The following is a 26516-nucleotide window of genomic DNA, read 5'->3' as shown; positions in this document are numbered from 1 at the left end:
GCGCCCGCCACCTCGCCTGGCTAGTTTTTTGTATTTCTTAGTAGAGATGGGGTTTCACTGTGTTAGCCAGGATGGTCTCGATCTCCTGACCTCGTGATCCACCCGTCTCGGTCTCCCAAAGTGCTGGGATTACAGGCTTGAGCCACCGCGCCCGGCCTACTAAGCCTCTTTTGATTGACAGATGGACACAAGAGAATGGTGGGGGTTGTGCACTAGGCCTTGACCCTGTGCCAGAGACAAGCCAGGATGGCCTGGGAAAGCCCTGGCACTTTGGGCCCAGGGGCAGAAGAGCAAGCTGTGAACCGCCAGACCTGTCCGTGGGGTGGGCCCGGGCCCTGGGGAACTTCTGGATGTGTCAGCCCAAGTCAGTGGTGACCAGACACAGGGGCCACCAGGAAGAGGTCGCCCCTGCCTCCTAACCTAGCATTGTCACTGGCCCGAGGAACAAGTCCGCTGCTAACAACTTCACCATCACTGAGGGAGCCCTCCTCACGCCAGGCACCTTACACCTGGAGCAGGCACCAACCCTTTCTAGAAGACACTGAAGGCATGCAGCTAGTAAGTGGCGGAGCAGGATTCAAAACAGTGCCTGCGTCATCTGGTTCAGAGAAACGGATGCCCACACGCCACACCCACCAGTTGCTCTCTCTAGGCCTCTGCTAGGCCAGAGTCAGGCACAAGCCCAGCTCAGCCAACACGCATGTCCGTTTCCTCCCGCCATGACAGATTGGGGCAGCCTAGTGCAGGCTCCACCTGGGAATTGGCAGGAGAAATCTTCCCAGGAACAAGGCCAGGCCCCAGCCCAGCCAGGAGACTGAAAGTGGCTCAAAACACAGCCCATCTATAGAATTCCCCAAACTTTAATGCTGTGGCTCCGAAAAGGGAGGCTGGAGGCTGTGATGGGTCACAGTGTTGCTGACGCCTCTGACCTCCAGCCCTGCATCCCTAGCCACCACGTGACCAGGCAGTGAGAAGCACGGGGCCTCACTCCCATGCCAGACGGCTCCTGGAGCTGAGCAGGACCTGAAGCTCTCAGGGCTTCCACTGAAGCCTGACAAACTCAGGGGAGGCCTCAGGGGGCATCAGTGGTCCTTAAAGGCCTGAGCCTGCCACACTCAGGCGGGACTCAGCTGGGGGCCTCTGTGGTGCGGTAGGAGGTGAAGAGAGACCATGGTTCCAGCCTGGGAACCAGTGGGTGCCCTGAAGGGAGGGGAGGCCTCAGGGAGTTTGGGACAGGAGTGTGCAAGGCACTGGGTGGCCCATGGGGGCTCCTGGCCTCTCAGGGCACTTGGTTCAGGCAATCCCTGAGCTGGGGACACATTCCATCTTAGGTCCAAGAGATGGAGGCCAGGAGCATCCCTAGAACGACCTCCCAGGCACAAGGAAGGCCCGGGGCGGGGCCGGGCACAGTGTGGCTGGCTTCAGTACCCTCGGGCATCTTGACCCCTGCCCTCTGGGACTGCAAAGGGATCTGCGGGTGCCTCTGCTGAGTCAATCGTCTGGTAGGCACCACGGTCCTGAGAAGGTCCAAGGAAACCTGGGTGGCAGGGGACATGGCGGGAAAGAAAAATGAAGGGTGAGAACTCGGAATGTTTGGCTAAGTCCAACCCAAGACCCACCCCCGCCACCCTTGGGCTGGGCATCCTGACATCATGCACAGAGACACAGGCAGCAGCCCCAGGCACTCAACCTTTAGCATGTATTATTCATTCAATCCTGCCGTATCCCTATGCAGCGGGTATTTTTATTGTCCCCACTTTACAGATGGGGAAACTGTGGGTCAAAGAGATGAACTGACTTGCCCAAGATCACACAGCTCGAAGCTGATGATGCTGGGATCCACGCCTAGGCAGCCGATCCAAAGCCAGGCTCCTAGCCCCTGTGCCATGGGCTTCCCCAGGCAGTGAGTGCTCAGGAACCTGGGCAAAGGGATGCCAGCCCCGGGCCCATGCAGTCCTCTCCAGCTCCCCTCCCAGGTACAAGGACACCACATTACCATATCCAGATGGCCTCAGAGACTGGGGCTGGGTCCAAGGCAGGGCCGTAGGGCTCCGAGTACCCCAATGCCTCACTCCCATCCCCTACTCTGTACATTCATCCTGAGACCCTGAACAAGTCCTAAGGGATATGGGCCTCAGTTTCCTCATCTGTCTAATGGGAGAAACATTCTGGCGCCCCTCACCGGAGGCAGGCCCAGGCAGTGCTGAGGTCAGCCACTGTGGGCAGCCCCAGGCCATTCCTACCCTCGACCAGCTGGTGGCAGTCATAGGCCACCTAGGGCATCTCTTCTCAGGAGTGAAAGGCAGAAGGCCACACCCCACCACCTCCCTCCACTCCTCTCAAAGAGAAAATGGGAGAGAGAGAGGTGTCAGAGAGCAGGCACATGGCTCGGCCACCAGGAGAAGGGGTTCAGGAGTTCAGAGAGGGCGTGGGAGAGGGCAGGTGTAAGGCTGGGCGAGTGGGGAGGGGCCAGTGGGCAGGGAAAGTACTCCCTGTTCAGGGCTGTCCTCGTTGAGGCTCCCACAGCCTACACTGGTGCGGGCTCTCCCTTGGCCACCTAGCACAGTCTCTGCCTCAAGAGAGGGAAGACCCCACATGGCGGAAATGGGGTTCCAGTGATGGGCCCCCGTGGGAACAGAAAGGAGACCTGTAGGTGCCTGTGGCCCTCAGGATGGAGACAGCCCAGGGCTGCCCCTGGGAACTAAATGATACCCCAAGCTGTGCGTGTGCTCTGGGCTGAGAGAAGGGCCCAGCCTCAGCTTCACAGCAGGAGAAGGTCGCGGCAGACCAGGACAGCCAGAGGACCCCTGGGCTCCTGCAGCAGACACTAGGAGCTTGGACCTGTCCAGCCTGGTACAGAGCGCCCATGCCACGCTCTCCCTGCACCTTGAGCCCTGGCCCCATGGGGCAAGGCGGGCTTACTGAGGGAGAGGCTGGGGGCCAGGCAAGGGAGAGACAAGAGTGGGGAGCTGGCTGGAGGTAGTGGCCTCACCAGTGTGGACCAGGAGCTCACCCCCGCGTTCCCGGTACATGTGGTAGACGAAGCAGCACGAGAGCGGCTTGAGCAGCAAGCTGAGGATGGCCATGCCCGCGCCAAAGCGGCCTGTGTCCGTGAGGCTGGCCCGCGGGTAGAAGATGCTGATGTGCACGATGTCCAGGAAGATGGTGGCCAGCAAGCCACCCAGAAACTGCAAGACACACCACACTGATGAGCACAGCACCCCCGCCGCGCCCCGTGGCTCCCCCACCATATACCGGATGGGAAGCTGTTTCGTGCCCTACTGTGTCCTTGAGTTTTGCTGGAAAACAGATCAAGCAAGCAGGCAGGACCCCGTTGGGGAGCCGCTGGCTGGGACTGCAGTCTGGGGGCAGGGACGCCGGGGGTCCAGGTCTCGGTTCCACCAGAGCCTCCCTCCCCACCCATTTCCCGTCACCTCCAAGGCCATGACGGGCACAAGACTTGGTTCTAGAACCGCCACAGAGAAAGGTTCCTTGGAGTTCACCCAGTCTGTCTCCAACACAAAGAAAATCCTTTTTCAGTCATCCTGAGGCCCTGGCCTCGGCTTGAAGAGCCCGTGCGGGGAGCGCTCACTGCCCCACGGGGCTGGGTGGGTGCTGAGAAGCTCCCCCTGTGGGAGGTTTTGGTGGGGCAGGGTCACCTCTACTTCCTAAAGTGTGGAGTGCCCCCTTGGCCGGGTCTCCCAGCCACAGCCCCTCCCCTAAAAGAGAGCCCCAGGGGCAGGTTACAGGGGATGTTCTGCCGCTCTGGCGAAGTGGCTAATCTGAGGCACCGGTGGGACCCACCCCATGGCTTTCCTCGGGGAGATAATGGCAGACTTGGGGTTCTCTAAGCCAGACAAGAGCAGCAGGCTGGGCTCCTGAAGACAGGCATGGGCCGGAGCCCAGGAGGCTGATGAACAAGGCTTTAGACAATGGGAAGTGGCAGCCCAAGGAAAAGGGAGAATATTGGGACGGGACGGGGTGGCAGAGCCAGGCTGTGCTTCACCCTGTGCTGCAGCCCCCCACCCTGCCGCCTCTCCCCCACCCTGCCGCCTCTCCCCCACCCTGCCGCCTCTCCCCCACCCTGCCGCCTCTCCCCCACCCTGCCGCCTCTCCCCCACCCTGCCGCCTCTCCCCCACCCTGCCGCCTCTCCCCCACCCTGCCGCCTCTCCCCCACCCTGGCTCACCATGCTTATGGCATCGATGGAGTCCCGCTGAGCCACAGCCCACACACCCAAGGCCAGGACAGTGAAGTTGGCCCAGGCATAGGAGCCCGAGAATACAATGCAGCCCCTGTAGGAAGAGGTAGCTCAGTCCTGTCAGGCGACCACCACCCCACAGGTCACCTCCCTCCTGCTCCGGGGTCTCAGGGCCTCCTCCCAGAACACACCATAGTCTTCGAGGCCACTTGGCTGTGTGCCAGCAAATCCTATGGGCTCTGCCTCCCACCCAGACCCTGGATCTGGCTGTGTCCCTGTAGATCCAAAGCACCTCCCTCTCCTGCCAGACGACAGCCGCAGCCACCCTGTGCCAGTGTCCTGACTGCCACTCTGTTCTCTAAACAGCAACCCATAATGTAGTCAGATGCTGTCACTCCTCTGCTAAAAATCCTCCAGCAGTTTTCTGTCCCATTTAGAATAAAATGCAGACTCTTCACCAGGACTTAAGGGGCCCGTGGGATCCTGGACACAGCTCCGCCCTTGCTGACCTCCCAGCCACTGCCCTGTGTGGCGGGCACCCTCTACCCTGACACCTGGCCCTCCTTTTGTCATTCAGTGGCAACTTGAATGTTCACCCTGAGACTCCTTCCCTCACCCACCAGTGCTAAGTACAACCTTGTCATTTTCCTAACACAAGCTCCGCCCTATTATCTTTTTTAGGGTATTGCCACTAACTGACATTGTTGACTTACTTATTTGCTTGTCAATCCAATCAAAATCATAGTGAACACAGATCACTTGCTAGTACCTGGCATGGTTCTAAGTGCTTTAAATTAACTCATTTATGTGCATTTATATTAACAACCCTAGGAAGGCAGTATTACTGTTATCCTTACTTTAGAGATAAGGAAACTAAGGCACAGAGAGGTTAAGTAACTTGCCCAAGGTCACACAGCTGCTGAGCAGTAGGCCTGGGATTTGGAGTCTGGCTGGAGAGGCCATGCTCTTGCTCACCCTGCTGTGCTGCAAAGACGACTCAGAAGGACAGGGACCAAGTCTACCTCGTTTATTACCAATGCTTCCTAGATTTATGGGACATTCACTGCAGTGTAACATGCAGAAGACATGTACAAGGCAGGTGTGAAGTGCCATTTGGTTCAATACGTCTTTGAATAAACCATCTTATTTTTTGCTTTTAAGAAAGCAGGTGCCTGGGTCCCAGCCCAGAATCACCAACTCAGAATCTTGGGGAAGTGTGACTAAGAAATCTGTATTTTGGCCCTGCTTCTCAATGTCGTGAACCATGATGGCTACTGTTCATATTACTCACAGCTGTTGCCCTGTGTGCTGCACTGCAAAGTTTACAAAGTGCACATGTGAGCTCAGGGGTTTCCAGTCTTGGTTTGGCAGAGAAATGTCTCCAGAAGCTCAACAGATTAAAAGAGATGGTAGGCCGGGCGCGGTGGCTCAAGCCTGTAATCCCAGCACTTTGGGAGGCCGAGGCGGGCGGATCACAAGGTCAGGAGATCGAGACCACAGTGAAACCCCGTCTCTACTAAAAATACAAAAAATTAGCCGGGCGCGGTGGCGGGCGCCTGTAGTCCCAGCTACTCAGGGGGCTGAGGCAGGAGAATGGCGGGAACCCGGGAGGCGGAGCTTGCAGTGAGCCGAGATCGCGCCACTGCACTCCAGCCTGGGCAACAGCGTGAGACTCCGTCTCAAAAAAAAAAAAAAGAGATGGTAAAGGTGAAAATCAAGCCGCAATGCTGAGGCCTCACTGCGGGGCAGGCCCTGGGGAGCTCTGATGAGCACTCTTCCTCATCTCCCTCCCAGCTCCTGCAGGGTGTGCAATCCTTATGTCTATTGTACAGATGACCTGAGAGGCACAGCTGTTTGGCCCAAAGTGACCCGGCTAAAACATGGCAGAGCCAGGACCTGACCCGGCTGACACAGACCCTGAGACCGCAGGAGACACAGAGATACCCACAGAGTCACTTACCAGGTTGTCAGCAGCCAGTGACCTAGGAGAATCACCTGTGGTATGACAAGGGGGGGAGAAGAGGTCTGTGAACATGACCACCACAGGGGCAGGAAAGCATCAGGTGCAGAAAACACAGGAGGCCCCCGCACCCGGCACCTCTGAGGGCCTCAGAAATGTCTGTTGAAAAGACAAACCAGCAACTGCAGGTGGCCCAGGAGTGAAGGAGGAGGAAGAAAGCAGGCCAGGTCAGGGAGGGGCCGCTTCATGCCTTCACTGACACCCATGCCCCTTCCAAGAGTCAGAGGCGTTTGAACCAGATCAACTCCATCTTGAATAGGAGCTGGGTAAAATAAGGCTGAAACCTAGTGGGCTGCATTCACAGACAGTTAAGGCATTCTAAGTCACAGGATGAGATAGGAGGTCAGCACAAGGTACGGGTCATAAAGATCTTGCTGACAAAATGAGTTACAGTAAAGAAGCTTGCTAAAACCCACCCAAATCGAGATGGCCACAAGAGTAAACTCTGGTCGTCCTCACTGCTACACTTTCACCAGCGTCATGACAGTTTACAACTGCCATGGCAACGTCACAAAGTTACCCCTTATGGTCTAAAAAGGGGAGGCATGAATAATCTACCCCTAGGTTAGCGTATTATCAAGAAATAACTATAAAAATGGGCAACCAGGCTGGGCGCGGTGGCTCACGCCTGTAATCCCAGCACTTTGGGAGGCTGAGGCGGGTGGATCACCTGAGGTCAAGAGTTCAGGACCAGCCCGGCCAACATGGTGAAACCCTGTCTCTACTAAAAAATACAAAAATTGGCCGGGCGCGGTGGCTCAAGCCTGTAATCCCAGCACTTTGGGAGGCCGAGACAGGCGGATCACGAGGTCAGGAGATCGAGACCATCCTGGCTAACACGGTGAAACCCCGTCTCTACTAAAAAATACAAAAAACTAGCCGGGCGAGGTGGCGGGCGCCTGTAGTCCCAGCTACTCGGGAGGCTGAGGCAGGAGAATGGCGTGAACCCGGGAGGTGGAGCTTGCAGTGAGCTGAGATCCGGCCACTGCACTCCAGCCTGGGCAACAGAGGGAGACTCCGTCTCAAAAATAAATAAATAAATAAATAAATAAAAAATACAAAAATTAGCCAGGCATGGTGGTGTGCGCCTGTAATCCCAGCTACTCAGGAGGCTGAGACAGGAGAATTGCTTGAACCTGGGAGGTGGAGGTTGCAGTGAGCCGGTATCGTGCCATTGCACTCCAGCCTGGGGGACAAGAGCGAAACTCCATCTCAAAGATAAACAAACAAACAAACAAATTAATTAAAAAAATAAAAGGGCAAGCAGCAGCCCTCAGGGATGCTCTGCCTATGGAGTAGCCATTCTTTTATTCTTTTACTTTCTTAATAAACTTGCTTTCACTTTACTCTATGGACTCGCCCTGAATTCTTTCTTGTGCGAGATCCAAGAACCCTCTCTTGGGGTCTGGATCGGGACCCGCTTCCTGTAACACAAGGGCGGGAGGCTCCTTTGTGGAGTGCAGGGAATCTGCTCTGAAATCAGAAGAGGCAGAGTGGTGGGGTGGGGGCTCACATGAGGGTGATTTCTTGGGACACTGGAGCTGGGGCACTGTGTGGGGGCAGAGGGGAAAGCAGCTGTTGTGGCTGGAGAGGGCCAGCAAAGGGAGGGTGGCTGGGGACAGGTAGGGGGGCCTGAGGGCCTTGGGAAGGAGCGTGGGCTTCATGCCAAGTGCAGTGAGGGATGCCACTGAGACTTTTCTACAGGGAGACAGCTTGGTATGTCTTATGGTAACGAAAAACAACAACAACAAAAATCCCTCTGGCTATTCTTCTGGATTTCTGCAATATTCTACTTTCTTCTTTTTTAATTTTGAGACAGGGTCTTGCTCTGTGGGTCAGGCTGGAGTTCAGTGGCACCATCACAACTCACTGCAGCCTTGAACTCCTGGGCTTAAGTGATCCTCCTGCTTCGGCCTCCCCAGTAGCTGGGACTACAGGTGTGTACCTCGAGGCCCAGCTTTTTTTTTTTTTTTTTTTTTTTGTAGAGATGAGGTCTCCCTATGTTAACTAGGCTAGTCTCAAATTCCTGGGCTCAAGCAATCCACCCACCTTGGTCTCCCAAAGTGCTCGGATTATAGCCAGGAGCCACTGCACCTGACTACAATATTTTATCCTTTTTAATGCCCTCTATGTCCTTAAAATAACAGCCTCCTCTCCTGGAACTGGTCTCTACTCCAGGACATCAACAAGGCCCTGACTGGAAAGCACATAAAAAAAGGGCAGATGGGCCGGGCGCGGTGGCTCAAGCCTGTAATCCCAGCACTTTGGGAGGCCAAGGCAGGCAGGTCACTTGAGGTCAGGAGTTCGAGACCAGCCTGGCCAACATGGTGAAACCCCATCTCTACTAAAAATACAGAAATTAGCTAGGCGTGGTGGTGGGCACCTGTAATCCCAGCTACTCCAGAAGTTGAGGCATGAAAATTGCTTGAATCTGGGAGGCAGAGGTTGCAGGGAGCCCAGATCAGGCCACTGCATTCCAGCCTGGGCAACAGAGTGAGACTCCATCTCAAAAAAAAAAAAAAAAAAAAAAGCAGATGCCTCGGGAGGGCAGGCAGCTGCAGCAAGAGCTTCCAAAGAGGAGGGACCTGGGTTGACAAAGTATGAGCAGGGCTCAGCCAAGCAAAGGTGGGGCCGAGCCCCAGGCCCTGCGTGGGTGGCGGTGAGCGTGGAGATGGTTGAGGTGGGGGTGGGGTGGCACAGAGATTTTGGGGAGGCCGGAAGCCCCAAATTGGAAGCTTCAACAGGCCTGGTGGTCAATGAGGGCCCTAGGAGAAGTTTACTCAAGGGATCGAGGGGGCAGGCTGGAAGGGAGAGACGCCACATGCCTGGGGCAGAGGCAGCGTGCTGGCACAGACACGGGCAAGGTTTGCGAAGAAGGCCGGGGTTTCCAGCCTGGGTGAAAAGGCAGAAGGAGCCCTCACCACCTGCGAAAAAGAACTCCGGGCCGGGTCTGGTGGCTCACGCCTGTAATCCCAACACGCTAGGAGGTTGAGGGGGAAGACCGCTTGAGCCCAGGAGTTCGAGAACAACCTGGCCAACAAAGTAAGACCCCATCTCTACAAAAAATCAAAAAATTAGCCAGGCATGGTGGAGTACGCCTATAGTCCCAGCTACTTGGGAGGCTGAGGTGGGAGAATCACTTGAGCCAGTGAGGTCGAGTATGCAGTGAGTGAAGATCGGGCCACTGCACTACAGCCTGGGGGACAGAGGGAAGGAAGGAAGGAAGGAGGGAGGGAAGGAGGGAAGGGGGAAGGGGGGAAGGGGGAAGGGGGGAAGGGAGGGAGTGAGGGAGGGAGGAAGGGAGGGAGGAAGGAAGGAAGGGGGGAAAGGAGGGAAAGGGGGAAGGGGGAAGGGGGGGGGGAAGGGGGGGAAAGGGAGGGAGGGAAGGGAGGGAGGAAGGAAGGAAGGAAGGAAGGAAGGAAGGAAGGAAGGAAGGAAGGGAGGGGGGAAGGGGAAGGAGAAGGGGAAGAGGATAGGGAAAGGGAAGGGGAAGGGGAAGGGAAAGGAAGGAAAGAAGGGAAAGAAAGGAAAGAGGGAAAGAAAGAAAAGAAAGAAAGACAAACTCGCTCTGGCAGAGGAGAAAAAACATTTCTAGAAGAGTTACTTTTGACCACACACCAACTATGTGCCAGGCCCTATGCCAGCCGTCTCACATGACCTTATCTGGACCTCACAGCAGCCTCTGGAACAGATACTATTATTCCCATTTCACAGATGAGAAAACAAGATTCAAAGATAAATTATGTTGATCAAGACTCCACAGGTAGCAAGTGGCAAAACTGGAATTAAATTTCGAACCCGCCTCCAAACCCAGTGCACCCAACCTCCCCGCTGGGGACGCGGGCCTTCAGCTGGGAACTGTTTGGGCTTGTGAGAAAGGTTCACACACGGGGCAGATGGAATCCAGAGCTGGAGGCTGAGATACTTCACCTTTACCTCCAGGACCGGGGGCCAGAGTGAACCACAAGGGGCCTGGCTCTGTGGCCCAAAAGAAATTCTTCTCCCAGCTCCAAAAGACTAGGAAAATAATTCTGTAAGGACCGACGCACAAAACTTTAAGAAGATCTCAGCCAGGCGCGGTGGCTCAAGCCTGTAATCCCAGCACTTTGGGAGGCTGAGACGGGCGGATCACGAGGTCAGGAGATCGAGACCATCCTGGCTAACCCGGTGAAACCCCGTCTCTACTAAAAAATACAAAAAACTAGCCGGGCGCGGTGGCGGGCGCCTGTAGTCCCAGCTACTCAGGAGGCTGAGGCAGGAGAATGGCGTAAACCCGGGAGGCGGAGCTTGCAGTGAGCTGAGATCCGGCCACTGCACTCCAGCCTGGACGACAGAGAGAGACTCCGTCTCAAAAAAAAAAAAAGAAGATCTCGAGACTCTGACCAGGCTGAGTAGTGTGTTTACAGAAGGCGAGCTCTAGAAGGGATCTTTGCCATCGCCTCACCTACCTTCGTCTACTATTGGGCACTCCCTACGTGCTAGGTGCCATTCTAAGTGCTTTCTGTATATAAAAGCACTAAATCCTCACAATCCTCTGAGGTCTTATTATCCCCATTTTACAGCTGAGAAAACTGAGGTTCAGAAGGAAGTCACTTGCCCAAGGTCACAGAGCAGGCCAATGGCAGAGCCAGGACTCAGACCCAGGCTGTGTTGTCCAGCCATCAGGCCTCTCCCCATTACAAAGATGGGGAAACTGAGGCGGGGAGGTATAGTTTTCCATGGATTTCAATTCCTAGGGGCTTGAAGTGATCAAATGGTGTTAAGTTTCTTAAACATTCAGTGTCACCCAGCATCACTGGCACCTGCTTTTCATCCACCCTGGGGAGTCAGAGGTGTGCAGAGCAGATTTGGAGCTGTGCTCTCAGGACTAACATCGCTAACCAGGTACTCTGCCCTAGCAGTGGAGGTGCAGTGAACCCTCATCCTGAAGGAAAGCTATAGCAAGCTAAAGGGCACCTAATTGAACAGCAGGGAGGCTGGGAGGGTGGAGAGGTCAGGGGCTTCTCTGAGGAAGGGATGGGGGAGGCAGAAGGGGAAGAAGAGCATTTTGAGCAGGAGGGATGGCACCCACAAAGGCTCTGTGGCAGAAGGGGGGCATGGAACTTTCTGGAAACTGAACAGAAGCCAGTGTGGCTGGAGTGGAAGGTGAGTGGAAGGAAGAGGAGGGAGGGACAGGAAGTTGGGGGCAGGCAGGGCTGGGCATGAGGATGATTCTGATCTTTATCTTCAGAGCTAACCGCTGTCTCCTCTGTCTGATAGTAAACCATGGACCACAGACAGAAAGGAACTTGCTCAGGGCCACACTGCACAGTCAGCCACAGTGGTCCCAACATCTAGCTTTTAGACTTAAAGAAGACATCGAGGAAAGAGACAGAGGGGAGGTAGCTCCCATCGCCCTTTTCCTCCCCAAAATCGACACCTAACTCTTCCCACTCTGGGCTTGTTTTGGAAATGATCTTCATTTTCAATGCTCTGGCTCCTATGCCTAGACTGTGCACACAAAAGGTCTTTAATAAATGGGCCCTGCAGAGCCCTGGATTATTCTGGAGAGAATGCAGTTAGCATGAAAGGCTGAGTCCCACGGGGGCCGCTGATCTGCAGGGCACCCCAAGGGTCACGCTTACAACCTGTGAGATAAAGACCTCGTAGTGCTGGAAGGGCCTGTAGCACACAGTGGGCACCCAGCTGGGTCCATCTCTACCATCTCTGTTAGGGAAGAAAACAATGTAACCTGGAAATACTGCAGATCCTTAGAACACACACAGTCCCTTCTGCGTGACGTCACTTTGGTTTGATAAACATGAAGAAAGTTAGCACCATGTGCTTCTCTTAAGTCCCTGGGAAAAGAAATGTCCAGAAGCCTAAGCCTCCCCTGCCTCAGTTTCCTCATCTTTGTAACAGGAGGACACCCAGAGAGGCCTTAATGTGCAGGAAGGCTCCAGGGAGAAACTGAGCCAAACGGGCCCTGCCCTTCCTGGCAGCCCAGGGAAAGAGGGGCCAGTAACTGTCGGGACAAAAGCACTGTCTGCTGGCCCTGGGGGAGCTTCCTGGTAGCCAAAGAGAAACAGGATTCTCAGGTACTGCCTGAAAGAGGAGCTGGAAGCAGGGGAAGGACCTGAGCTAAATGGGTGGCAGGGCCAGGACCCCTTTCCCAGCTGGGCAGGAAAGACGGACCTCATCCCCTGGACTCTCACTACAGTGCTCAGCCCAGGGGAGGCCGCCCAGCTCTTTCCCAGACAGGGGTCAATGGGCCAAGGCAGCAGAGGGTCCCAGGATGCTATGTTGGAACAGAAGACCTGGGTGCTGGTCCAGGCACCAAGGCCTCAGGCTCCCTTCCGCGAAATGGAGGCAGTACCCATTTGTCCCACAGGGTGCCTCAACTGCCAGAGACAAGCATCTGTCTGGACGGTCACTGTAAGTATCCGTTTACTAACTGTTAAATACCTATGTGGGACAGGGATCCTGTATCGTCAACAAGACCAGCAACTCCTGCTACTGACAAGCACCTGCCTGCCATGCATCTAACCTGCACTGCACCTAACTCATGTCATCCGTGTAACTGTATGGGGTAGAACTGAGGCTCTGAGAGATTAAGTAAAGTGGCCCATATTCATAAAGCTTACAAACAACAGAGCCCAGACACAAATGTTAGATTCGATCTATCCAGCCGGAGGTTTGTCCGTTTTATGAAACAGAGTCTTGCTCTGTCGCCCAGGCTGGAGTGCAGTGGTGCGATCTCAACTCACTGCAACCTCTGCCTCCCAGGTTCAAGTGATCCTCGGTGCCTCAGCCTCCTGAGTAGCTGGGACTACAGGCGAGCACCACCACACCCGGCTAATTTTTGTATTTTTAGTAGAGATGGGGTTACATCATGTTGGCCAGGCTGGTCTCAAACTCCTGACCTCAAGTGATCCACCTGCCTGGGCCTCTCAAAGTGCTAGGATTACAGGCGTGAGCCACCATGCCTGGCCCAGCCTGAATTTGTGACCCTAATTCTAGACTACCTCCTGGACCATGGGATCCATCATCCTAGGAGGTAGGGACTGTATTTATCTTCTTTTTACAAGGAAGAAATTGATACTGAGAGAGTTCAGAAACCTACTTAAGGTCACACAGAAACCTACTCAAGACCTTGAATGCAGACCTGCCTGCCCGCAAAGCCTGTGCTCTGTCCACTGTGCTACACCGTCAGGATCTCGAAGAGCCGTAGAGGGCGGATGGAAATAAGGAAGTCTAACCTGGAGAAGGAAAGGTTGAAGAGAAACCAACGAGGCATGAAGACCAAGACTTCAACCCTTTGTTTGCCACTAGAGGACCCATGGCGGGGTAGGACTTCCCAGAAATGGAATATACTCCTACCAGGCCTGTGCAAACACTTGGTGGCCCGTTACATGTGCTAGTGAGATCCCCCAGGGTGGCCGGGGTCCCGGGACACCAGTCAGGGCTGCCACAGATGGGAGGCAGAGTCGTGCAGCGGTTAACTTCGTGGGTGCTGGAGGCAAACGGGTGGATCTGATCCTGGCTCCATGACTTTAGAACCTAATGACCTTGGGCAAGTCACCTGACCTCTCAGAACAGCTGTTTGCTCTTCTGTAAAGCAGGGCAATAATGCCTTCTTCAGTGTTGTGTGGATCCAGTGGTACAGGGAGGTGGAGAGGTGTGGAAAGCGCTCCACACAGTGCCTGTCAGGAAGTCAGCCCTGCATCCCTCATTACTGAGTTCATTATTGAGTTCTTAACCCTAATGCTACACTACCTGCTAGACCAAAGGATCCTCCTCCCAAGGTCCTCTTCCCACAAGACCTCTGAACCCAAGTCCAGTACTTTCTAAGCTCATCACAATGTCATTTTTTTTTTTTTTTTTTTTTTTTTTTTGAGACGGAGTCTTGTTCTGTCGCCCAGGCTGGAGTACAGTGGCGCGATCTCAGCTCGCTGCAAGCTATGCCTCCTAGGTTCATGCCATTCTCCCGCCTCAGCCGCCCGAGTAGCTGGGACTACAGGTGCCCACCACCATGCCCGGCTCATTTTGTTTTTGTATTTTCAGTAGAGACGGGGTTTCACCATGTTAGCCAGGATGGTCTTGATCTCCTGACCTCGTGATCCACCCACCTTGGCCTCCCAAAGTGCTGGGATTACAGGAGTGGGCCACCGCACCTGGCCCACAATGTCATTCTTGCATGGACAGGGCTTAGTCACCACACCTGGCCCACAATGTCATTCTTACATGGACAAGGCTCAGTCAGGGGCTGCCCTTTGTGCAAAGGGCCTGGGGCAGCTGTTTCTTCTCACCTGGCACCACTGCCCACTCTGGTTGAGCTGGGCAGAAGCGGGCACTCAGCCCTTGCCCAAGGAATATACAAAATGAGGGAGCGCAGGCCGCAGGGAGCAGTTCCCCACCTCCTGAAGGGCTCTGATCTCAGAACATCCCCTAAGTGCCTGCAAGCAAGGAGTCAACGGCTGCTCTCCACAGGATGGCCAGATTCAGCAAACAAAAATACAGAACACCCAGTTAATTCCCAATATGAGATCATGAATAATTTGTTAATATATTCCACATACTGCCTGAGACTTACTCATACTAAAAAACTGTTCGTTGTTGACCTGAAATTCAAATTCACCTGGATCTCCTGTACCTGACCTGGCAACCCTGACCCCTCAGGGCCACCCAGCACTTAGTTGTCTCTGACTGGTAGCGGCTAACACCCTTGGAGATGGGGGATCTTGTTTGCCAAGTCAAGGGGAGGACCAGCCTTTTCATCCTGGCTGAGCTGCCCAGCATAGCTCATACTTGTGGATGCGCTTAGCCTGTCGGGCCTAAAAAGTTGCTCAAAAAAGCCCCTAAGAGACTAAGCCCTCCCAAAAGACAGAAACAGCCAAGGTTAAAGTCAGCCCTAACTAAGCTGGTACCCCAGAAAGGACCTGGCCCTGGAGTCTGAGCCCTATGGGTTCAAATCCTGATACTGCCACTTACTGCCTGTGGGAACTTGGCAACTTACCCAGTCTAAGCTGAAGTTTGCTCATCTGTAAAAACATGACCACATCAGCTTTCTCATAAGGCTGCCTTGATTATATAACCTGGCACACCACAGAAGCCCATAAATGAGAGCTCTATCCCTCCCACCGCCCTCACCTGATCCTCTCTCAGCAATTATTTTAAGCAAATCCCTCATCAGAGAAAAGGCAGTTGGTGTTAACCCCATGTTGCCTGGAATAGAGTGGGTACTGATACCAACAAACTTCGGTTGCTGTCACGTAAATTTCTTCCCAGCTGAATGTTCCACCCAAGCCCATTTCCCTGCTCCAGCCATGTCTCCCCACCACCGTGGACTGGAAGCTTCAGGAAGGTTTGCTGAAGCAAGTATGATTAAGAAGGGAAACGGGCCCATGGCAAGTCAGCACAGATGTTGTGTAATAAAGTGTATTAAGCCATTGTTTTGTAACCATCTACCTCTCAGGTTCCTTTACTGCCAGACACCAACAGGGAGCTAAATGCTTCATCACTTATGAGTAAGAGGACATTCCTAGATATTGCCTCAAAGGAGGATGCACTAAGACCCAAAATGGCCGGTTTGGTCCAAGGTCCACACCTTCCTGACCAAAGCTAAAGCTCCTAGCCCCTCTCATGCAAAGGGAGCCCAGACACGTGGGCGACGGTGCTGGGTGGGGAGAAAAAGAAGAACAGCCGCTGGCACCCAGACCCGGACTGAGCTCACGGCTTGGCTCGGGAAATGAAGACACCACAGGAAGCCCTGCAACGTTTTCCCCAGTGCACGAAGTTGGGTTTTCTGCTTTTAAGTAATTTCTGTGGGAGTTTGTGCTTCTTCATTATGAAATAAGGGCGCTGGACGTGTAAATTTTATAAAACCAATTGCTGGCCGGGCGCGGTGGCTCAAGCCTGTAATCCCAGCACTTTGGGAGGCCAAGACGGGCGGATCACAAGGTCAGGAGATCGAGACCATCCTGGCTAACACGGTGAAACCCCGTCTCTACTGAAAAATACAAAAACCTAGCCGGGCGAGGTGGCGGGCGCCTGTAGTCCCAGCTACTCAGGAGGCTGAGGCAGGAGAATGGCGTGAACCCGGGAGGCGGAGCTTGCAGTGAGCTGAGATCCGGCCACTGCACTCCAGGCTGGGCGACAAAGCAAGACTCTGTCTCAACAACAACAACAACAACAACAAAAAATAAAATAAAATAAAACCAATTGCTTGGGAACATCAGATTTCCTGAACCCGACTTAGCAAATAAGGAGGTCCTGGGACGGTGCTGGGATCCGGGGGCAGGCCCAGTCCCTGACCCCGCGCGGGGGAGGTGAGCCGCCTCCAAGCCCCTCCCGCGCGCCTTCCTCCTCCTCCAGGGGAATTCTGGGCATGCGGGCAACAGCAATCCTGGGACCAGCGCTGCCTGCTGGAGGGTCTGAGTCCGGGAAGGGGCGGCCCTTGCCCTCCCCTGCCACCTCCAACGGCCCCTCTGCGTCGCCCTGCTGGCCTGTGCCTGACTCACTCTCCCTGCTGTGGCCTGCCTGCCCACCTCCTTCTCGCGTGGGGTCTGTACCTTCCCTTCCTCCCATCCCTCTTTCCCCCAAACTCCCGATCCTCCCACCTTCCTGGAAAATGCAAATGTCCCACCTCCTCCCGCAAAGGGGACCCCCCATCCCCAGCCCGTTGCCACCTTCAGGTTCACAGCAGGCAGCTCCATCTCGACCCAGGCCGAGGGCACCTGCGCGGCAGCCGCGGGGGCTCCTGGGCTCCGAACTCGGGGAACAAACTTGCCCGGCCCCGCCCCGCCCTTTGCGGCGACTCCAACCCCAGCGCCGCTCCGGACCACGTGAAGCGGGCTGGAGCGGGTCACGTGACCGCCGCTCGGTTGCTAGGAGACGGCGTCGGCAGGCGCGCCTTCCGCCAAGCTCCAGGCTCCCGCCACCGCCCAGGCAGAACCTGGGGTCCTCTGGCAAAAGTCGGAGTTTCTGTCGCCCAGGGCGTATCTTGCCTGGCTAATACTCCAGGAAGCGGGCTGTGGGGACTGCCTGCAGCCAGGACAACTGGGGTACCGTCCAGGCGCAAAGTGCTGATGTGGCAACAGCTTGTGTCTCGTCCTTGGGGGCACCCTCTCTCCTTCCCACTTCCCTGTGTAAATGGGCTATTTAGGATACCTACCTCATATGATCCTTGTGAGAGTAAATGAGCTAACCGCTGTTGCTAAAGAAAACGTTATTGGGACAGTTAAACCAGTACTGTTCAAGACTTGCTGTAGGGTTATTGCCATGGAGTGAGAGTTTGGGCTCAACACTGAATACAACAAGGACCCAGGAGGGATTTATAGCTAAAGTGCAGAGTGAGGGAACCAGGGATGGAAGATTCCTGGGAGGAGACATCAAGGAAGGGGGAGTTCTTGCTAACTTAGCAGGACTCTTGCTGAAACTGGTTTATGCAGGCTCAGGCCCAGCAAGGACAGGAAGACACAGAGGTCCAAAGTCAAGGCCTAGTCAAGCTGAGGACTCAGAGGAGCCTAACTACCGTTTGGTCTAGGAGAGAACAGTGCCTGGCACTTGGTAATTGGGCAGGACACACAAGCTATTGTTATTATCAACATAAGAGGAGGCTGGGCGCAGTGGCTTACCCCTGTTATCCCAGCACTTTGGGAGGCCAAGGTGGGTGGATCACTTGAACTCAGGAGTTCGAGACCAGCCTGGCCAACATGGTGAAACCCCATCTCTACTAAAAATACCAAAATTAACAGGGTATGGTGGTGCATACCTGTACTCCCAGCTACTCAGGAGGCTGAGGCACGAGAATCGCTTGAACCGCGGAGGCTGCACGACACTGCACTCCAGCCTGAGCGACAGGGTGAGACCTTGTCTGGGAAAAACAAACAAACAAACAAACAAAAAACAACACCTGAGGAGCCAAATTAGTGGGAGCCCACTTTAATCAGCATACCAAAAGTTTTAGAAAACTCTAGTTGAAAAACCATAAGAAATTCCTCCCCTGCCGGCGCGGTGGCTCACGCCTATAATCCCAGCACTTTGGGAGGCAGAGACGGGCGGATCACGAGGTCGGGAGATCGAGACCATCCTGGCTAACACACTGAAACCCCGTCTCTACTAAAAATACAAAAAAAAAAAAAATAGCCAGGCGTGGTGGTGGGCACCTGTAGTCCCAGCTACACGGGAGGCTGAGGCAGGAGAATGGCGTGAACCCAGCGGGATGGAGCTTGTAGTGAGCCGAGGTCACGCCACTGCACTCCAGCCTGGGCGACAGAGCGAGACTCCGTCTCAAAAAAATTAAAAAAAAAAAAAAAAAAGAAATTCCTCCCCCAATTGTGCATGAGGAAAGAAAGGGTTGTCTCCTGCCTCGCCTGGCACCTCTCTTAAAGATTGTTTTTTTTTTTTTTGAGACGGAGTCTTGCTCTGTCGCCCAGGCTGGAGTGCAGTGGCCGGATCTCAGCTCACTGCAAGCTCCGCCTCCCGGGTTTACGCCATTCTCCTGCCTCAGCCTCCCGAGTAGCTGGGACTACAGGCGCCCGCCACCTCGCCCGGCTAGTTTTTTGTATTTTTTTTTTAGTAGAGACGGGGTTTCACCGTGTTAGCCAGGATGGTCTTGATCTCCTGACCTCGTGATCCGCCCGTCTCGGCCTCCCAAAGTGCTGGGATTACAGGCTTGAGCCACCGCGCCCGGCCTCTTAAAGATTGTTGACCACAGCATCCCCCCACCCCAACAAGAACATTAATCCACACTACCTCCAGGTCCCTTCCTAACATCTACTTTCCTTTAGAGAACACCAGCTTTTGTTTAGTGTCACCTAGGTATGGACACCTTCAGGGTACACCTGAGCACTTGGTCTTGTTCCTAGGATGGGGGAAACCAGGGGAGAACCTACAAAACTGCCTGGGTGAGTCCTTAGATAATATTAAGTCCCATAGTCTCTCCAAATGCAAAGAAAGGGTTTCTCTGGATGGACGAGGAGAGTTTTGCAGGGCTGCAGGGCCCATAGCCCTAACTTAATACCCTCTTAGGAGGCACAGATGCCCCCAGTCTAGGGGGAAGGGCCATCCAACATCTGCCGTTGTAATGAGTGGGTAAACTAGAGACCAGCCAAATGGCTACATCCAGTTTGATTTAGGACTGGTTGCTATTATTATTAGTTCATTATTGGTAATTAATCATTGTTATCAGTAAAGTACTTAGAAGAGAGTAATTTCTCAGTAAGTGATCAATATTAGAATATTATGTTATTATTACTTATCTTTTTTTTGAGATGGAGTCTCGCTGTGTCACCGAGGCTGGAGTGCAGCGGTGTGAGCTCAGCTCACTGCAACCTCTGTCTCCCAGGTTCAAGCTTTTCTCCTGCCTCAGCCTCCTGAGTAGCTGGGATTACAGGCAAGTGCCACCATGCTCAGATGATTTTTGTATTTTTAGTAGAGATGGGGTTTTGCCATGTTGGCCAGGCTGATCTCAAACTTCTGACTTCAGGTGATCCGCCTGCCTCGGCCTCCCAAAGTGCTGGGATTTCAAGCGTGAGCCACAGTGCCTGACCTGATCAATTTCCTTCTAAAAAATATTTCTCATACACTCCAGATTCTAGAGGGATTTAATCCAAGCCTTTAGGTATATAATAAAATTGTGATCACTTTGTAAGGAGAAAATGAAAAACAGGCCGGGCGCGGTGGCTCATGCCTGTAATCCTAACACTTTGGGAGGCTGAGGCCAGTGGATCACTTAAGGTCAGGAGTTTGAGATCATCCTGGCCAACAATGATGAAACCCTGTCTCTACTAAAAACACAAAAATTAGCTGGGTATGGGGGCGTGCACCTGTAGTCCCAGCTACTTGGAAGGCTGAGGCAGGAGAATTGCTTGAACCTGGGAGGTGGAGGTTGGAGTGAGCTGAGATCATGCCACTGCACTCTAGCCTGGGCAACAGAGTGAGAGTCCATGTCAAAACAAAAAAAAAAAAAAAGCAAAACAACTCCTAGGATTAAAGCTGACATTTACTAAGTACTGTAGGGGTGGAAGGGTGTGATACCTTTCCTCACCCATCATAAAGGTCACAGCTGACATGCCTGTAAAAAAAAAAAAAAAAAAAACTGCTTAACAAGAGAAAAGCATACCAAGTTTAGTTAAGCAAAGCTTTATGTGACATGGGAGGCTTCAGAGATGAAGACTCAAAGTCCCAGGGAAATCTGTCTGTTTTTGTGCTTAGTTTCAAGGAAGAATGAACAGCCCTGAGGCCGGGCGCGGTGGCTCACACCTGTAATCCCAGCACTTTGGGAGGCCGAGGCAGGTGGATCACGAGGTCAGGAGATTGAGACCATCCTGGCTAACATGGTGAAACTCTATCTCTACTAAAAATACAAAAAAATTAGCCGGGTGTGGTGGTGGGCGCCTGTAGTCCCAGCTACTCGGGAGGCTGAGGCAGTAGAATGGTGTGAACCCGGGAGGTGGAACTTGCAGTGAGCTGAGATCATGCCACTGCACTCCAGCCTGGGCGGCAGAGTGAGACTCTGTCTCAAAAAAAAAAAATTTTTTTAAATAAAATAAAAATAAAAATAAATAAAATTAAAATAAAATCAAAATAAAAAAATTAAAAGAAAAAAATAAAAAGAATGAACAGCCCTGTAGCAATGCAGTTGGGTAAAAAGAGAATGAACAAGGCTTGTCCAGAGTCTTCCTAGCCTCTCCATGCAGCATTCCTTCCTCCTGGTTACGGGGTGGAACCTTTCTGTAATGAGGTCTTCAAGGAGAGAAGGGAGAGAGCCACCTTTCTAGGTTTTATGGCTACTTTGGAGACACAGGTTCTAGTTTCTGTGACCCACCTTGGAGAAGAAGGATTTTTTTTTTTTTCTTGAGACACGGTCTTGCTCTGTTACCCAAGCTGGAGTGCAATGGTGTTATCATGGCTCACTGCAGCCTCAACCTCCTGGGCTCGGGTGATCCTCCCACTTCAGCCTCCTGAATAGCTGGGATTAGAGGCACGTACCACCATGACTGGCTAATTTTTGTATTTTTTATACAGACAGGGTTTGCCATGTTGCTTAGGCTGGTCTCAAACTCCTGGGCTCAAGTGATCCACCTGCCTCGGCTTCCCAAAGTGCTGGGATTAAAGACTTGAGCCACCCCGGCCAAAGGAGGAATTATTGTTCTGTGACTGCCTCAGGGGAGAAGGAGGGGCTGGAGACAGGAGGTCAGGAGGCGGTCACAGAGACCTTGCTTTTGAGGCCTCCAGTCTTCTTTAGTTTACAGTACTTAGTATGCCAAAGTGCCAGATATTGGGGTGACATTTTCTAAGCCCCAACCGTAGTTGTTGTGTGGCAGACAGTGTGAAAGGGCTTCACAGTGGGCCGGACACGGTGGCTCACGCCTCTAATCCCAGCACTTTGGGAGGCCAAGGCGGGTGGATCACCTGAGGTCAGGAGTTTGAGACCAGCCTGGCCAACATAGTGAAACCCTGCCTCTATTAAAAATACAAAAATTAGCCGGGCATGATAGTGGGTGCCTGTAATCCCAGCTACTCGGGAGGCTGAGGCATGAGAATCGCTTGAACCCAGGAGGTGGAGGTTGCAGTGAGCTGAGATTGCGCCTCTGCACTCTATCCTGGGAGATGGAGCGAGACCCTGTCTCAAAAATAAAAAAAAGAAGAAAGTGCTTCATAGTAAATGCTCACAGCGACACTATGGCACGTGCTGTTCTTATTCCTGTTTACACTAAGGCAGCTGAAATCAAAAGAAACAAGCAACTTGCCACAGGCGCAGCACTAATTGCTGCTGGAACTGGGGTGGGACCCAGGAGGTCTGGCTCCAGGACCCTGACATGTAACCACACAGCAGGAAAATCCAGCCAGGGCTGAAATGAGAAGGATAGAGCGAAGTAAGGCGGGGAAGACAAGGATCAGAAGGCAGCACAAGGCTGGACCTTGGAATATCCCTGTGGCTCAGACACTGACGCTGTATTCATCTCGACCAGCTGGGGCCAGAGACTGAGAGAGGAGGGCACGAGAAGACCCTGCTGGCTGGGCGGGCTTGGCAGGCTGGTGGGGTGGGGGGGATGGGGGAGGATGGAGAAACAAAAGAAAGTGAAACTGTCGGTATCCTCAAAGGAACCGGAGTTCCTGCTAGACCTATTCTTGGCTATGGAAGGACATAATAGACCCCCACGTGGCATTCCACAAGGCTTGGGGTCATATATTGAGTGAGTACAGACACTCCCCAACTTACAATGGTCTGACATGATTTTTCTACTTTCCAACCGTGAGAAAGCGATCTGTGTTCAGTAGAAACCGTATTTCCAGTCCCCAGTATAACCGTTCTGTTTTTCACTTGCAGTATAGTGTTCAATAAATTCCATAGGGTTTTCAGCACTTTATTATGACATAGGCTTGTTTTTCATGATTTTGCACAACTGTAGGCTAAGGTAAGTGTTCTGAGCGTGTTTAAAGTAGGCTAGACTAAGCTATGATGTTCAGTAGATTAGGTGTATTAAATGCGTTTTATTTTCTTTTTTTGAGACAAGGTCCTGCTCTGTTACCCAGACTGGAGTACACTGGTGCAACCTTGGCTCACTGCAGCCTCCAACTCCTGGGCTCAAGTGATCCTCCCACCTCAGCCACCCAAGTAGCTAGTATTACAGGCTCACACCACTATGCCCAGCTAATTTTGCTTTTTTTTTTTTTTTTGAGACGAAGTCTCACACTGTCACCCTGGCTAGTATGCAGCAGGGCGATCTCGGCTCGTTGCAGCCTCTACCTCCTGGGTTCAAGCGATTCTCCTGCCTCAGCCTCCCAAGTAGCTGGGACTACAGCCGCGCGCCACCACACCCTGCTAATTTTTGTATTTTTAGTAGAGACGGGGTTTTACTATGTTGGCCAGGCTGGTTTCGATCTCCTGTCCTCGTGATCTGCCCGACTTGGCCTCCCAAAGTGCTGGGATTACAGGCATAAGCCACCGCGCCTGGCCTAATTTTGCTTTTTTAAAAAGTTTTTTGTGGAGATGAGTTCTCACTATGTTGCTCGGGCTGGTCTCAAACATCTGGGCTCAAGCAATACCCCCTCCTCCTCGGCCTCCCAAAGTGCTGGGATTACAGGCATGAGCCACCTCACCTGACCTGAGTGCATTTTGGATTTATGATATTTTCAATTTAGGATGGGTTTATGAGGAAGCATCCCACTGTAAGCTGGGGAGCACCTGTACACTTTTGGAATTCAAGTTTAAATTTTTCGTGTCCCTTTGCCAACCTGTCTGAGTCAAGTTTGATATTTGTACCTTCAATAAAGAAACTGACATGTAGAATAGATTCATTCATTCATTCATTCATTTATTCATTCGGCAAATAGTTATTGAACACCTACCTGGGCAAATACCTAGAAGCGAAAAAGCCACACACCCCTGCTAGAAAGCAGAGCCCTCAGGCCTGGTGTAGTGGCTCATGCCTATAATCCCAGCACTTTGGGAGGCCAAGGTGGGTGGATCACCTGAGGTCAGGAGTTCGAGACTAGCCTGGCCAACATGGCGAAACCCCATCTCTACTAATAATACAAAAATTAGCCAGCCATGGTGGCACACGCCTGTAATCCCAGCTACTAGGGAGGCTGAGGCAGGAGAATTGCTTGAACCCAGGAGGCGGAGGTTGCAGTGAGCCGAGATCGTGCCATTGCACTCCAGCCTGGGCAACAAGAGTGAAACTCCATCTCAAAAAAATAAATAAAATAAAAAATAAAAATAAGAGAGCAGAGCCCTCAACAAGAAGCACATCAGAGAAGGGCCCTTTCGTGGCATAGGAATTGTCAATGGGATTCTATCTGGAGCCCCTTCCTGTGATATTTCCATTCAGCTCATCACAAACACACTGGCTGTGTGTTTCTGGCCTGAGGTCTGCCAGAGCTGGGGAAGGCCTGCGTGTTTTGTTGGGCAGTGTTGTTCTTTGTGTCTGTGGACATGTTCTCTCGTGCACTGAGGGCCAGCTACCATGAGCGGCAAGGCAGGAGAAAAACGGAGGCAGAAGGGGAAGGAAGCCAATGGAACCCTGTAGGATTGGAGTCGGGTGGCTTGGTGGCTCTGCTGACCTCCCAGACCTCATCTCCTGCCCTTCTGCCCAATCTCTGGTTGATGCCAAGATTCTCAAAGCATCAAACACCATTTTGACTTGTTAGCACCATCGGCCATGTCCTCACCCCATTCGCTCACAGCTAGGAGGGAAGAGTCCTGGGGGGATGTGGGCACCGAGGGAGTCAGCGTGGTTGGTTCTTTTATTTCCTTCTTCGTGTGTTTTCCGGAGGAGCCTGGACACTGCTGGGAGGTGTGAGACCCCCACTTCCCGCTTCAGAGGAGACATTTGTTTCTGTGACTACTTAAAACTAATGAGGGCTGACTCTGAACGATTTGTCCCAATGGCACAGAATTCACACTTACGGCGGCATCCCTTGCTGACACTTATGGACCCCAGCCAGGCTCCATAAATACTCCTCCTTGAGCTTTAAAACACAGGAAATCATGCCTAATGTTCCGACTGCTTTGTTACCTCATCAGAGTCCTATGAAAATTACTGCCGGTTAAGGATGATCCCCACCAAGCCTTCTCAAACACGTGGCAATAGTGCCCTGTCCCTCCAGAGACCCTAGTCTCACAGAACTCATCAGAACGCTCTATGGAACCCTTGGCGATTGTGGAAAAGGCAGAAAAGGAAATTGCCTGTGCCCTGTTGGAGTCCAGGAAGCTGCAGTTGTTGAGAAATCACCCAGAACGAAAGCGGAAGTAAGAGGCTATTGTCCAAGAGGAAGGAGAGCGCACTCCAGCTACTCTCGAATTCTCTGACCTATGGTATTTCCTTCAACCTCTGCTGCATACAGCAGCAATCCTCTTATTTTATCGTGCGTGTGTGTGCACATATGCGGGTGCGTGTGTGTGTGTGCATGTGTATAGGGGTGCATGTGCGTGTGTGTGGGTGTGCATGTGTGCAGGTGCATGTGTCTGTGTGTGCATGTGCGAGTGCGTGTGTCTGTGGGTGCGTGTGTGTGTGCATGTGCGATTGCGTGTGTCTGTGGGTGCGTGTGTGTGTGCATGTGCGAGTGCGTGTGTCTGTGCGTGTGTGTGTGCATGTGTGTGCGGGTGTGTGTGTGTGCATGTCTGTGCTTGCGTGTGTGTGCATGTGTGTGAGTGTGTGTGTGCGTGCGTGGGTGTGTGTGTGTGCATGTGCATGTGCATGCTCACGTGCTTTCCTCAACTCTGAGCATCTTGTTCAAAGCTCAACTTCAGCCCCTGGCCCAGGCCCTGCACGGAGCGATCCTCAATGTGTGCTGCCTGCCTCCCGCCTCCCATGGCCTGTCCTGGTTGTGTCATAACTTCGGGCTGCTTCCTCCTCCTCTCTGTTCGTTCTCCCATCTTTCCACGTGGATGCTGCTGGAATTCCAAGGGAGGCATTGGAGGGCTCTGGCTGCATCTGAGTGATGGCTCAGATACCCACATGAGGCCTGTTGTGGCCACTGAGCCCAACGGCCTGAGACGCCTATCTGCCGTGGGGTTTATCTTTGGTGTTTGCTTTCACTGCTTTCAGGCTTCACTGGCGGTGGCTTTCACGTCTGACTCTGCTGCAGGCTCTTTGAGGCCTCATCTTCCTTGCAGGGGGCAGTGGCCACAGGGAGAGAGAAGAGAAGAACAAGGAAGTGGGTCGGGGAGGGCCGGGTGCTTCCACTGCCTCTCTAGGAGGAATCCAGCCCCCTTCCTCCCTGGGAGGCCGGCCTGAAGGTGAATCCAACTTCGGTCCTGGCAGCCCCCTGCCTGAAAGCAGCCTCGGTGGTCCTAAATGAGTGGCACAGTGCAGGGATGGACACCAGGCCCTTAGGGTGCCCCACCTTTGGGGTCACCACGGCACCCAGGGGTGTCTGGGCTCCACCTTGGCTTTAGGATCAAGGCCACAGGGAGACATAACAGCCTGCCCGAGGAAGCCCTGGTCAGCAGAGCTGGGTGGCACTGGCTGGAACTGCCACCATGATAAGAGATGTCCTTCCTGGTGCCAAGCCAGGCCACCCCCTCACCAGTTCACACCCTTTCCCAAGATGGCATCGGACCCTGCCCTAGCCCTGGCTTCCATTGAGCTGCCTTGTCCTTTCTTATCTTGCAGGAGTCCTGCGTCTGCTCTTCTCTGCACTCAGCCACCTTGGCTCGGAAGGAAGCTGCTGGGGACCAGCCTGCTGCAACCCACCTCAGCATCTCTTTAGGACCTCAGCTGCCCCAACCCTAAAATGGGAAGGGAGATAAAAATCTGGGACTCTGGCCAGGTGCGGTGGCTCACGCCTGTAATCCCAGCACTTT

General features: G+C 53.3%; 4 protein-coding genes across 4 annotated transcripts in view; 2 read left to right on the top strand and 2 right to left on the bottom strand.

The window, feature by feature from the left end:
• FBXO2 (F-box protein 2) overlaps positions 1–26516 on the top strand; it is a 122113-nt gene that overhangs the window by 16530 nt on the left and 79067 nt on the right. The gene's annotated exons all lie outside the window — the stretch shown is intronic.
• The window catches only part of MAD2L2 (mitotic arrest deficient 2 like 2), a 407166-nt gene that overhangs the window by 328977 nt on the left and 51673 nt on the right, over positions 1–26516 (top strand). The window lies entirely within an intron of this gene.
• Positions 1–26516, bottom strand: part of CLCN6 (chloride voltage-gated channel 6) — a 165558-nt gene that overhangs the window by 93731 nt on the left and 45311 nt on the right. The gene's annotated exons all lie outside the window — the stretch shown is intronic.
• AGTRAP (angiotensin II receptor associated protein) lies at positions 846–17030 on the bottom strand. Its single transcript, XM_050789225.1, has 5 exons — positions 16888–17030; positions 6161–6195; positions 4189–4294; positions 2993–3188; positions 846–1537 (listed from the first exon to the last, which is right to left on the bottom strand). The coding sequence occupies exons 1-5, from the start codon at positions 16912–16914 to the stop codon at positions 1422–1424; spliced, it is 480 nt and encodes a 159-aa protein (XP_050645182.1). The 5' UTR covers positions 16915–17030; the 3' UTR covers positions 846–1421.

The sequence above is a fragment of the Macaca thibetana genome, chromosome 1 (assembly GCF_024542745.1).
Source record: "Macaca thibetana thibetana isolate TM-01 chromosome 1, ASM2454274v1, whole genome shotgun sequence".
In the NCBI taxonomy this organism is placed as follows: domain Eukaryota; kingdom Metazoa; phylum Chordata; class Mammalia; order Primates; family Cercopithecidae; genus Macaca; species Macaca thibetana.
Note: the sequence above shows the minus strand (reverse complement) of the source record. Positions and strands in the feature narration are given on the sequence as shown.